Source organism: Hipposideros armiger, unplaced genomic scaffold, assembly GCF_001890085.2.
Source record: "Hipposideros armiger isolate ML-2016 unplaced genomic scaffold, ASM189008v1 scaffold_278, whole genome shotgun sequence".
Lineage (NCBI taxonomy): Eukaryota > Metazoa > Chordata > Mammalia > Chiroptera > Hipposideridae > Hipposideros > Hipposideros armiger.
The window spans coordinates 1,027,606-1,041,114 of NW_017731628.1; the positions used below are offsets into that span (position 1 = coordinate 1,027,606).

At 34.7% G+C, this 13,509-nt stretch overlaps 1 protein-coding gene across 1 annotated transcript in view; it reads right to left on the bottom strand.

Annotated features, from left to right (window-relative positions):
- RELCH (RAB11 binding and LisH domain, coiled-coil and HEAT repeat containing) overlaps positions 1–13,509 on the bottom strand; it is a 119,898-nt gene that overhangs the window by 24,353 nt on the left and 82,036 nt on the right. Inside the window, exons 15-19 of the mRNA XM_019657691.1 lie at positions 11,956–12,103; positions 7,709–7,865; positions 6,966–7,089; positions 5,041–5,089; positions 2,893–2,972 (exon numbers count right to left, since the gene is read on the bottom strand). Coding sequence (XP_019513236.1) covers positions 2,893–2,972; positions 5,041–5,089; positions 6,966–7,089; positions 7,709–7,865; positions 11,956–12,103 — 558 coding nt within the window. The remainder of the gene's footprint in view (positions 1–2,892; positions 2,973–5,040; positions 5,090–6,965; positions 7,090–7,708; positions 7,866–11,955; positions 12,104–13,509) is intronic.

The window sequence follows — 13,509 nt, forward strand, 5'->3', positions numbered from 1 at the left end:
AGTGGTAAGCAACTGCACGCTTGTGGAAATACAAACTATTGTGTTCTTGAAAGAAATAGTATCTTTGATTGTAAAATAATCTATATTTTTCAACTTTCTTTAATGAACCATTATTTTCATAATCAGAAAATACTTTTCTTTTTTCCTTACATAGCACTCTATTAAGAAATATGTTAAAAAAAAAAAGCAAGTCTGCTAAGTTAGGAAAGTTAGGGCCGGCCCAGTGGTTCAGTTGGTTAAGAGTTGGCTTGGGAGCGTGAGCTCTGAGCAGCAGGGCCCCGGTTTGGTTCCCACATGGGCCAGTGATGCTGAGCCCTCTACAACTAAGATTGTGAACAACAGCTCAACCTGGAGCTGGGCTGCCGTGAGTAGCTGGCAATGGCGAAGGCTGCAGCCCCTGCTGCAGTGGGCTACCGTGAGTGGCCCGCAGCCAGCGTGAGTGGCCGGCGGCAGGCGAGAACTGCCATGAGCCACCGTGAGTGGCTGTCCAATGGCCGGTGACCGACTGCCTCAGCCAGGAAGAGCGCAATGATAATACCAACATGGGCCAGTGAAGCGACGTCCTCCATAGCTAGACTGAAGCTGTTCCCCTTCCCCGGTCCCTCAATGCTGTTCCCCTCCCCCAATTCCCCAATGAAATCTTTAAAAAAAAAAAAAAATTAGAAAAGTTAAAAAAATCTTTGTATGTTAAAATTATATATCTGAATCTGTAAGGGAAGGGAATCTGACATTCTATCAGAAATAAATACTTAATAAGCTAAGAGTCAAGTTTTTTGTCATCAGGAACATATTAGGTCAACAATAAATAACTCTCACGAGGAAGACTGGATTACCATGTATCATTTTTTTCTACATAGGTTAATTTAGAATGAGGTAGAGATAGGGTTGACAAAATAATCAGGATAAATAAAGGATAGATATGACAGCTTTAGAATATGATAGTCTACTTAACAAAAAGCTTACATACAGACAAATCAGCATCACAGCTATGTTGAAATAGAAATTTCACCCATTTTTAGTTGCCTACTATGTCAAACAAAGAATATACATAAATTTGTTAAATGAACTGAAAATCTGAAAATACTTAAGTGTTGATTCTTTTCATTTGAAAATGTACTACAATCTTATTTTTGAAATGTCAAGACAAAAAATAATGCTTATGTATTAGATTCAAAATAGGTTTTGTTTACCAAAGCAAATAGGAAAGTGATTTATCCTGAAGGAAAATTTTGTTTAGTAAGAAAAATATTAACTGCTGGTGTGTGCTTCCTAAAACAAGTAACCTGGCAATCTGTGATAGTTACCTCACTTCACATTTTGTAGCAAACTTAAGAGTTCTCTCTTTAGATATTTGGACTTCATATAGTGACTCAAAAGACAGTCCTTATTTATTCAACAAATCTATGCTGAGGGCCTACTATGAGGCAAATCTTGGACTTGGTACTTTAGTGTGCTTTAAGATACTATTTGTGGTCAAAGTCAACATACAAACTTGCAGGAATTAAAAAAGAGAGAGAAAAATGTTGACATCACTCTTGCGATGATGCTGGAACAGCTTCTAAAATTAAAGAGCGATGTGTTAGGACTTAATCACCATGAATTTAAGAACAGAGACAATCTACAATCTATTAAGGCTACATGACTTACAATATTCTACACACAGGGATTCTGTGTGTATCCATATTATGAGGTAGTCTTAGAAATTAGTGTAGAAAAGTTGAACAAAAATACCATCCTGCTTTAACAGGGTTGGAGCTTCTACTGTTAAGTATCATGTGATACTGTAGAACTGCATTTTAATATTAAAAGATGGTTCAAATCTGTTTTGGAAGAAGAGTGCAATAAATATGAATTGCTGTACTTTGAATTCAAAGGGGAAAAAAATCTTAGGTATGAATGGGAAAAAATTCCAGAAAAAAGGTCTTCCTTTTTGATTCTCACATCCCAATTTCCCAAAATGCTTTTATCCTCAGTCCATATTTTCACCTTACTGGTGGGACTGCCTAACACTTAAAAATGACTCATATGCCTTACTACATTTCATGTGTAATTTACTTAACATAATGTTGAGTAGAGTGTGATGAGCACCCATTAGCCACGCCTCCTGCTCCATGCCCTTGTTTAGTTCCCTCCTCTTGAATGTGGGCGAGGCCTGTGACTTGCTTCCACCAATAGAATGTAGCAGTAGTGATGTGCCAAACCCAGGCCTAGGCCACAGCCTAGCAGATCCTGCTTTTGTACTCTTGGGAACCCTGAGCTCCTATAGTTAAGTCTGGTTCTGCTGTTCCAGGGGCCCTGTGGAGAGAGGGGGCCCTAAGACTACATGGAGACTGAGCCCCTTGCCAACCAACCAGCTGAATACAGCAACACGAGTGACCACCAGTAAGACTAGCAGAAGGGACGCCTAGCTGAGCAAAGACCATGAACAAATAAAAGGGTTCTGATCAGCATTATGATTTAGGATAATTTATTAGGCGGTAACAACTAAGAAAAATAAAGTATTATCAAAAAATACTTTGCTAGAAATGATGACAGAGTAGAGTGTCCTACAATATTTTGTAGTCTGCTTCACCTACCACGTGTGCTTTGTTGTTTATGAAAAATCCATGAAACACAAAGAAATTACTAAATAAGTGCAATCTAACAGTTCTAACAAAATATCAAGAAGTACACCATCTGTAAATTTATTTGTTCAATGGACATTTTGCTCAGAGACTTATTCAAATATGTTCGCCATTATGAAGGACTAATTGAATAACATGAGTAAATAAATTTTGTTTTCCTTTGTAGGTAATATTTTCATTTAAACACCCATTAAAAAGACACAATATTAGGTATCTTTCTAAACAGACAGAGCTTTTACATTTGCCAGTGAAAGGATTTTCCCCTTACCTGAATATAACACGTAAGAACTCCTGTTGCATAAATGGGGACGGTGGCTTTAGTGAGGACCCCATTTCTTGCTGAGGAATCTAAAATTATGAAAATAATTTTAAAAACCCAAGTATGTTTTAAAAGTAAAGCCAAAAATCACAATGTAAATTATATTTAAAATTACAACTGGTTACAAGTCTTACAAATAAATATTATCATTACTTTAAAAAATAATTTTGATTTAAAATACATATCCACTGGTGCTGTAAAAATATAACAATACTTTTTACAGAGCCATTAGCATAAACATTTTTGATAGATGGGAAAAAACTTTAATAACCAAAATGAGATGCTATATTCCTATTTCCATAATCAGAAATCAGCTTTCTTTAAGAGTCTCCCAAGTAAGTGCCTGCATAAGCAGGTTTTTATAAAATTTTATGCTTTCGATTTGTAGTCTTTAATAAAACGTAAAGGCATCACCTAAAAGGAGGAGCCTACATATACATGATCTAATCTGCTTCCAGATATGACATACTACCTAGTTTCCAGTACTAGCCTAGTTCCAGAGCGCCTCCTGCCTCCTCTAGGAATTTCCAGCCAGACAGAACCCTGATTATATTCAGGGGAGAGAGGACTCAGGCTACAGCAGGGGGAGAGGGGACAGTATCCAATCACAGGTAAATGCCCTTAAAGAAAAGAGATTTTCTTATGTGGCACCTGTAGATGATTTTAAAAGCTTCAGAGATGACATGAAAGTTATTATTTATAGCACCATCTGGCTCTTGTTTATTGAACTTTAGGCACTACATATTATGTTTTAAGTGCTTTGTGTGTGCTTTTATGTACTCAGAATTTTTTTTACTTCTTTTTCCATTTTTATATGGTTTTAAATTCTTTTCATAAAGAAACTGAATTGAAAAGATGTATTTACCTAACTGCCCCGAAAGAATTTTAGCAAAAAAGGAAGTTCCGTTTTTCACATCAATTAGTATTTGAGGTTTGTTTATTCTCTTGGTAAGGGTAATTTTTTTTCTTTGGAGCAGTATTGATATTGCTGGAGTGTGACAATGAGGCTTCAGAGGTAAATGAGGCTAGGAACATAAGCTTAAGCTTAAGTTTAAGTCACATATATGGACTGTATATTCAAAGGTTAGTAATCATTTCCTATATGAACAGCTACACATCCATAGCTAATTAATAATTATAAAAGCTATCAGTTTGCAAAATATGTAAATATTCTTCACTAATTTACCATCAGAATTAATATTTAACTATATAGATAATACTAATAATCAGGCATTCCAAACATTAATCCTTTATAAAGCTATTAAGTATAAACTTTGGGAAGCATTTGTCAAAAAAAAAAATCTCATCAATGTTTTCCAATTTAAAAGAAAAGGATTCATTTATTCATTCTCTGTCTTCTGAGGATAGTCAAAATGGTGTTTTCTAGATCATTCAAAGCAAATCACTCAGGTAAGACTCCGATGAGCATTATCTATACATTCAAAATCAACCAAGTTTTTTAAAAAAGAGGGTGGCTATACATTTTTTTCTCTAACATTTTCCATAATTTATTTCTAAAAATTAGAAAAATACGTAGGGACATAAGATCCATATAGAAACAGGTTCTTAGGTCAATGGTGCTATAACCAGACTTCTTAAGACAGAAGAATGAAAACTATTAACAGAGAGGCTGGAGTCGTCTGTTCAAGACTTTAGTTTCTTTAAAATTCCATGTTTCATTTGAAAAACATATATTCTTATCTTGCATTCTATTCCACTATGTTCATTTTAATTTTTAGAAGTTTTAAATAATTATGAATTGGATGCTCTTTATTTTGTAATTTTTAGTATCTTGACTAAACCACTTCAAACCTCTAAGGGTACAAGTACGCAGTTTGAGAAGCTCAGCCTTAGGTCAATTTGATCACAATGAAGGTAGATATTTACAATCAAACTGACAAAGATTAATCTCACCACCAGCCCATGGGAAGGATATCAGATATTAGATAGAGTGTAAAACCAGGAACTCCATAGTAAAACTTTTCCTTTTCCATTGTACTTGCTAGCTCATTATTCAATTAGCATATAATGAATATAATATTTTTCCTGAGTAAAAAATACATTCAATCATTTAAAAGTACTAACAAACAAACTTACCAATGTTTTCTTCAGATAGTCTTAAAATCTCCTGGAACTGAGGTTTTACCTAAGCAATCCAAAGAAAAGGTCCAAAAAGTCTCAGGTTCATGGACTAATTCATGGGTAAATAAATAAAATGTTTACTACTGCTACTACTATTTATTTATTTTGCTTTATAGACCACTGGTTCATGAGGTCAGAAATGCAGTAATTCTTAAGAGGTTTGGATAAAAGAAATGTTAAGTTACTAAAAATAACACCTTTACAGATAAAATTTAAAAATCAATTCAGGTCAGCAAGTATTTCCAGAACGGCCTTTAGTTTTCTTCACTAAAGTAATTTCCAAGATGATTTTAAACACTTGAAATTACTACCTCCTAAAACTGAACTTGATGACAAGTTTGTTACATGATCAGAATTACTGAATAAAACATTTGCTTATTTAAAAGGAATGAAAAGGAAATTGCAGTCATTCAGGGTATTCAATAAGTAACATACAGCATATGATATCCATCTGTTTAGCCTTTTAACTTCCTTAAAATTTAAATTTAAACATTTAATACTGAATTTAACTTTAATATTTTAAGTTAGAGCAAGTACCTTTTAAAATAATATTATTAACATCATCCCAGACTTCAGGTTTCAACCTGAAGTCAACCACTTACTGATAAGTGCTAAGGTAAACTCCTTGCTTTTGTTTAAAAAAAAAAAATATATATATATATATATATATACATATATATATATATGCATATATATATATATATGTGTGTGTGTGTTTGTGTGTGTGTGTGTATATGTGTATATATATACATATATATAAAATAGCTACTTGTTTTAGAGATGTCAAACAATTTTTGTCACTACTGATAACAGCAAAATCAAATTATTTTTTTTAATAATTAGATGTCAGTGAAAAATATAAAATGATCTTGTTTCTTCTACAGTAACATCGAGGTCTGGTTTTCCCCTCCTATTGGCAGGTCAGGCATATGAATTTACATATTCAACTTAAACTGAAGTGAAGACCACTGTTAAAAGATTCATCTACAGAACTAAAAGACACTGAAGCAACTTCTTCATTTCACACATGAAAAGATTAAGCCTAGATGAATTATTTATTAGAGGTCACATACATGACAGGGCCATAACCCATTTTCTGAAGTTTGTTCAGTCCACTGTACCAAACTGTTTGTGCTTTAAATGTTTCAATATTTACAGATTTAACAGTAAAGAGCTGCACAGAGTTCTTACCTTTCAAATGTCTTAACATTTGATTATAGCAACTACATGTTTTTATATTTTGATTAGGTCTCTAAAGAACTAGCTTAACAATATGTTATGAAGACAAAAGGATTAACAGGATTAAAGAAGAAACTGGGATCTAAGGACATTCAAATTTTAATATCTAAAATTACAAAATAACCTGGGTAGGTAAATGTGACAAATGACGCTTTAGGTCGTGAATGAAATATGCAGCATTTATCTCAAGTTTCCATGCTATGCTAAGGGCTGGTATTGTCAGAGCAAGTCTTCTATATAAGCTTCTTTGGTTCCACCATCACCTGAGGTTTTGATTGAAGGATGCTGAGCAAATAGCTGCTCCCTGCATCCGTGGTAGGTGCTAAAGTACCAGAAATATATTCAAAACATTGCAGTTGAGTTCCCCGGCTGATACTCCCTATGCTGAAAATCTGTGACCTATCCACAGTGAGTAGATCTACATACAAACTAAGCTTAGGCTAACTCATCTTCTGAAAATCAGATATAAAGCTAAGAGTATTACCGACTAAAATTTTCTTTTACTATTATAGTTTTCTAAGATATTAAAGGATAGAGTAAAGGAAGGGCTCATGCTTTTATTTACTCTGTCATAGCATTAAGTAACACATTACATTTCTATGGCTCTTGCATATAAGAAAACATGGAATACAAGTTTTTACCTTAGTGTTTGTAAAAATTTTGCCAAATGTCCGGCAAAGGCGCCAGAAAAATCTGGAGAACTCATGGACACAGGCAGTTGAGGTAACATTAATTTTGCCAACTATTTCTATAAGTTGTGGCAACCTGAATATGAAAGGAAAGAAAAATAGGCAGGGGATACATATAAATTACTGTTTCCTTGCCAATTTCTGAAACAATGCAAATCTAACAACCTCTTCTGTTTTGCTTTTCATAAACAGTAAAATTGGAAAGCAAAGGAGTTGTTTGGGACCTTTTGAAAAGGTCTTAAGTTTACATTCTACTCTATAAACTTCTTAAAATAAATTTTAGCTGCTTGCCATAACATATATGGAACTTTAATGGTAGAGTTCTGAGCATGGAGTTAACGGGACTCAAACCAATGAACTTGATGCTTCACACAAGAGCTTGCCTAACATGGCATCCACTTAGCCTCAAAAATGAGAGATCTGGATGTAGTTTAAAATCCATCATCAACATGAGACAACAAGGCAGCAGATAGGTTCTTCTGCCCTAATACAGCAACACTATCTTCATAGATAAATCACTACATAACCCATAGTGTAATTCTCCTCTCCTAAAGAAGTCTACCATAGATGATGCCAAGTTATGGTTTGTTACTTTTTTTTATATTTTGTCCCTCAGTACCAAGGCTAAATATAGTGAGCTACCTTCCATTGAATTGACTGAGGAGTACTGAATGACTATGGAGGCGGGTACTTACAATTGATTGACAACCCACAGTAAACTCTCCCAGCCTGTTGTACCCTCGTGTTCCAGCTGGTAATCATAGAGTTGTAGTAGCACTGCCAGTTGCTCACGACTCCCAATAATAGTAGACACATCTTGAAGGGGTGACATAGGCCGAGGGAACCTCGTCACTGTAAGTAATAGAAGCAAAACAAGTCATGTGGAAAATGGCAGTTTGGGCAGTTAGCTATTCTGTCAAAAGGAACATAAAGTTCTGCTTCCTAATATTTAATTAGCTCATTATAAATTTTGAATATAACACTGAAATAAATTAATCAAATCATATTTTAGAAACAAATGAAATATTGGGTTGTCGGAAAAGTCATGATGCATTTTTGCAACGAAAAACAAAAAAATACGTCATGACTTTTCTGACAACCTAATACTTTAAAGATTTCGGGGGAAAATGGAAAAACCTACTTTTAAAATTATATAAATAAAACATAAATATACACTGCTATATTTTGAAGTTTAGTCTTATGATTCTACAGATCATAATTAGATCCCAGGTTATTAAGGGACTACTTCTTGGAAGGCTGTTAAGTGAATAACGCATATTGTTGGTCAGAAACTCCTAATGGCCTAGCAACTCCTGAAAAGAGGGTAACACCCTATACTATAAAGCAAACAGATAAGGGGGCCGGCCGACTGAGTGGCTCAGTTGGTTAAGAGCTCACTCAAGAGTTTGAGCTCTGAGCAACAGCGGTTCAATTCCCGGCTTGAGCTGAGCAGCTGCTGAGCTGCCAACAGGTGGCAGGATGGCTCAGCTAAAAGAAAATAAATAAAGACACAAATAAATAAGGAGGCAGCACTTTCTCAGAACACTTATTGATGATTATTAAAACTTAAGAAAACATGAAATACACTTCATTTTAAAAAATGCTCAAAGACAACATCAAGATGTTATTATCTTCCTATGATGTGCAAGGCTTTAAACAATACATTAAGTACAGATAAAGGTTATTTCTTGCTAGCTGAACTCTTCTCTTTGCTATGGTAAGACACAAACAAATGAATTTGGGCAACATGGCGTCTCTCACTATCTAAGGTTTCTGGTTGAATTCTTACTATCTCAACCCAGGAATCAATCAGATTTGGTGGTGAGGGATATTTGTATTTCATATTTCTATATCATGTTCAAAGCATATCTGATTTAATTTCAAACAGGGTTAGATCATATTGATTAGAATCTGCTATACTATGATGGAATTAATGTTATTCCTTCAAAAATAGTGACAAATTATTAAAAAATAATGGAATAGTTAAAAGTAAAATAGACATGTCAATATTTGCTGTTGGGAAAGTGAGGTCCAAAGGTTTAAAGCTAGGTCCAATAGAAGCAAAACAATGTCGAGAAATACACAATTACTTGGATTACTCGATTATTGTAGAGAAGCAATCAGAGTGGTTCAGGAGCGTCAACACATCGTTCTACTTAACAGAATTAAACAAAACCTGAGCATCTAACTTACAACAACACAAAAACGCCTGGCATTTTAATAGGCTGAGAAAACAGCAGCATTTTATTATCAACAAAATAACCACAATTATCCAGCAAAATAACAGCTGTTATGTATAACTCTTTAATATATTTCCCTCTCACTGGAATGTAAGCTCTATGATGGCAGAGATTTTTTTCTATTTTGTTCATGAGTGTATCCCAAGTGTTTAAAATAGCGCCTCACATAAATATTAGTTAACACTGGGGAATAAATTGGTAATGAAAAATATCTGTGTGGATTTACATTATTTAAGAGGCAACAAATAAATCTTCACTTATACTAAATTATATCCCAAATTACATGGATGTATATATAGACAGATACATAGACATAGATATATACGGATCAACCCTAAATAAGGATATAATATTTCTCCATTTATAATAAGTGCATTATAACTTAGATGTGGGTATAATAACATTAACATTTATAGCTACAGTTAAAAGTCAGAGAGTAAAAATTAAGTCAACAAGAACTGAAAAGAAAAGATTATTTTTGGTACGATGAAGACATAATCACAAGAAAAGGTCCCATAAAACTAGAATCAATACAGAGGGCGCCCAAAAAATGTATACACATTTTAAGAAAGGAAAAAACTATTAAAATTGTAATCAATACTTAATATATACTGATAACAAAAGATGAATACAAGTCACATTTGACTTCTGAAATTACAAGAGGTGCTCGAAGTGGTCACCATCAGTGTCCAGACACTTCTGATTATGGCGAACTACTGCTTGAGCAACACTGACCAAAGTGTTCACTTGCATCTATTTTTTTTGTATCCTGGTATGTTCAGGATGGTAAAAGAGTTGTTTTGAAAAATTTCTATCTAACATCCAGCACATTCCTGGCAACAGATGACATCCAAGATCCAGCACATGCCTGGCAACAGGTGACATCCAAGATATTTGTTACGGGCAGCCAGTTAGCTCAGTTGGTTAGAGCGCAGTGCTTATAATACTAAAGGTTGCTGGTTCGATTCCCACATGGGCCACTGAGGTGTGCCCTCCACAACTAGAATGAAACAACTACTCAACTTGGAGGTGATGGGTCCTGGAAAAACACACTGTTCCCCAATAAAAATAAATAAATAAATAAAACGATAATAATTTTAAAAAAGGAATTATTTGTTAAACGAATGGGTGATAGCAAATGTTATGGGTTGAACTGTATGTCCTCTAAAAATTCATACGTTGAAGTCATAACCCCAGAACCTCAGAATATGACCTTATTTGGAAACAGCATTGTTGCAGAAATAATTAGTTCCAATGAGGTCACACTGGAGTAGGATGGGCCTCTAATCCAAAATAACCGATCTTAGAAAAAGGGGAAATTTGGACACAGAGACACACAACATACACACAGGGAGAACGCAATGTGAAGATGAAGGCAGAGATTGAGGTGATGCATCTATAAGCCAAGGAACACCAAAGATGGCCAGCAAACCCCCAGAAGCGAGGGGAGAGGCCCTGAACAGCTTTTCCCTCACAGCCTCAGAAGGAATCCGCCCTGCTGACACCTTCACCTTCGACGTCTAGCCTTCAGACTGGGAGACGATACACAGCTGTTGTTAAAGCACTTGGTTTGTGGAAGTTTGTTATGGCACACTAGCAAACCAATTACAGCAGGACAGAAAGAGAAAGAGGAAATTAGAAAGACAGGAAAGTCCCCATGCAGATGAAGTGAGTAAGGAGCAAAGGGGTAGAGCCAGCTGTGAGTGCTTTAGGAAGGCTTATCTTAAAAATTTGAATTTTCCTTCTCAATATCATTTTAAAATATTTAATTCTACCCCACTCATTCTCAATTTTCCAAGTACAACCAACATTCAAACAGTATACACAATTTTTATGCTGTGTTTTGTGTATCATTGGACACAGTACTTCATATCCCTAAGATTATAGGTAAACCACCATTTACATGAAAACTGCAATTCTAAAAAAATTAAGTGTTTGTTGACGTTCTTGATGTTATAATTCTTTTGTCTATCAGAAAGCCAATAAGAGACATGGACAGTTTCAAAAATCTGAAAAAACTGCTAAGGATCTCAGCATAGTAATAACTTGTCTGTAACCATTTATCTGGGACGATAAGAGATATATAGGTCCAGTGGGGTTACCAAGTGTCATGGATGAAAGGTCACTTACTGGTTACATGGGCACTGAGATAAGAAAATACTGGCTTTTTGCTATCAATTTCATGTCTTTCTGAAAATAAGTCATATTCCTTCTTTGGAAAATAAAACTTCTGCTGCATATGCTTATATTTCTTTCTAAGACACAGCAAGAAAGAATAAAATATTCACCTTCCCCTATTAAAAATATGATGGAACAGCTGGGAAAGAAAAAAAGATTTAAAAAGGGAAAATGACAAGCTTCCTAAACTGGCACTAGTAAGTGTTTTAAGGGAATCTTTTCACTGATTCAGCTCTGTTAATGACAAGAAACACTTATTTCAGCCACTGAAGAAAAGGTTATAAAAAGATTAGAGATGAAGAATGGAGAAAAAGTATAAATGTTATAAAATATAATACCATGATGCTTATCCATAAAAGATGAAGGCATATAGTTCCTTAGATCTATGATCCTGAGAGTCCACAGATTATACATTTTAGTAATTAGGCTGTCATAAATTTTTAGATTTTTTAAGCAAAAACAACTCTTCGGGAAGCTGAGCTGCTAATGCTCTACGTCTTCCTTCCATGATGTAAGTTCAGTACCTTCTATCTGTGGCACTTCACCGTGAAGCTTGGCTTTGCTGGAGAAAGGTGCGTTCTGCAGCACTAACGCAAAAAGAGATGGGATCAAGGACTGCAAGGCGGAAAGATACATGTGGAGCTTGTGCTCATCCAGTCCGTGCTCTCCTTCCTGGAACATATGAAGTGGAAGCTAGCGTTAGGTCTTCTGAAATTACGTACATAGGATGTGCTTCCTTTCTGTGACACATAATCAAACATGTAAGGATCCGTATATTAGGCTCTTAGCATGACACCTACTGGAGAAGTCCATGAATCTTTTCTTAATTTCCCCAAGTATGTGAAAATGTGAAGAAGCATTCAGGTACTGTAGGATAATAGAATCTTTTACATGGAAACCTTTAGGGTGAACAGCAATCATTTCTATTTGTATGGAATTTCTTTTACAGGTTTTTTTTTTTTCCTTTTAAAAGGGTCTTGTCTTTTGAAATTTATAAGTCAGGAAAAAGAAATTAATGAGCCCCAGGAATCATTTTAAATGCTCAACTGTTAAACCAGAAGCAGTGCTTGCTACTGTCCCTCTCCTACTTCCTACAGTCCTTTATAGATTTTTGTGACATCTCTACTTGACAGCATTGGATGTACTTTATTATAATTCAAAGCAAAGATAAAATGTAGGAGAAATTTTAAAAGGAAACCAAAGAAAAATATAATAGAAAGAAAAAAAACAGTGAAGAGGTTCCGTATGGCACATAGAAACCAGGTATTAAAGTGAAAAATAGAATCATTAAAGATGAAAGCATTTATTGCTGTTCAAATCCACTTGAGATGTCATTACTATGTTATAAAATAACAACTGTGTCAGAAATATGAGTTATTTACTACCAAGTTCTAAATTAGTTCATTTCTTCCTAGAAGTTGAACATTGCAGGTATGTTTAGTAGCAATGTAGAAGTGGCCACACTATGAAATGGAACAAGAAAAACCGGTATGGCTAACTCTCAGATAGAAGGAATACAAACTCTAAAAAGTTCCCTAGGTTCCATAAAAAGTTTCACTCTAGTTGTCTATTTGTTTGTTTATTTTTTTAATACTCATTTAGAAATTTCTAGAAAAAATAGTTCAATTTTTAAACTAAATACATATGTACACAAATATATGTATAAGACCATCTACAGGTTATTTACAATGCTTTATGTAAGAGCCTTACAGATCCTTTAAATCTGGGGGGTAGAAAAGGCAAGAGTTCGAAGGGAGAGCTGTATCAAGATCATGGTTCTACTATTTGACAGCTGTGGGACCCTGGGCAAGTTATTTAAACACTCAGTTTCCACACAAAAAAACAAAATATAATTCAAAGGATTATAAGAATGAATAATAACAGGGATGTGGAAGACAGTTCGAGGAATGTAATTGATGGTGTTATGAACATTTTGTGGGGTGTCAGGTGGTCACATGTCTTGCTAGGGAGACCGCATCATGGATGGGGAAGAGGCCTGATCACTGCACTGTACACCTGAAGCTGATGTTGTATAATATTGTATGTCAGCTATAAGTGAATATATATATATATATATA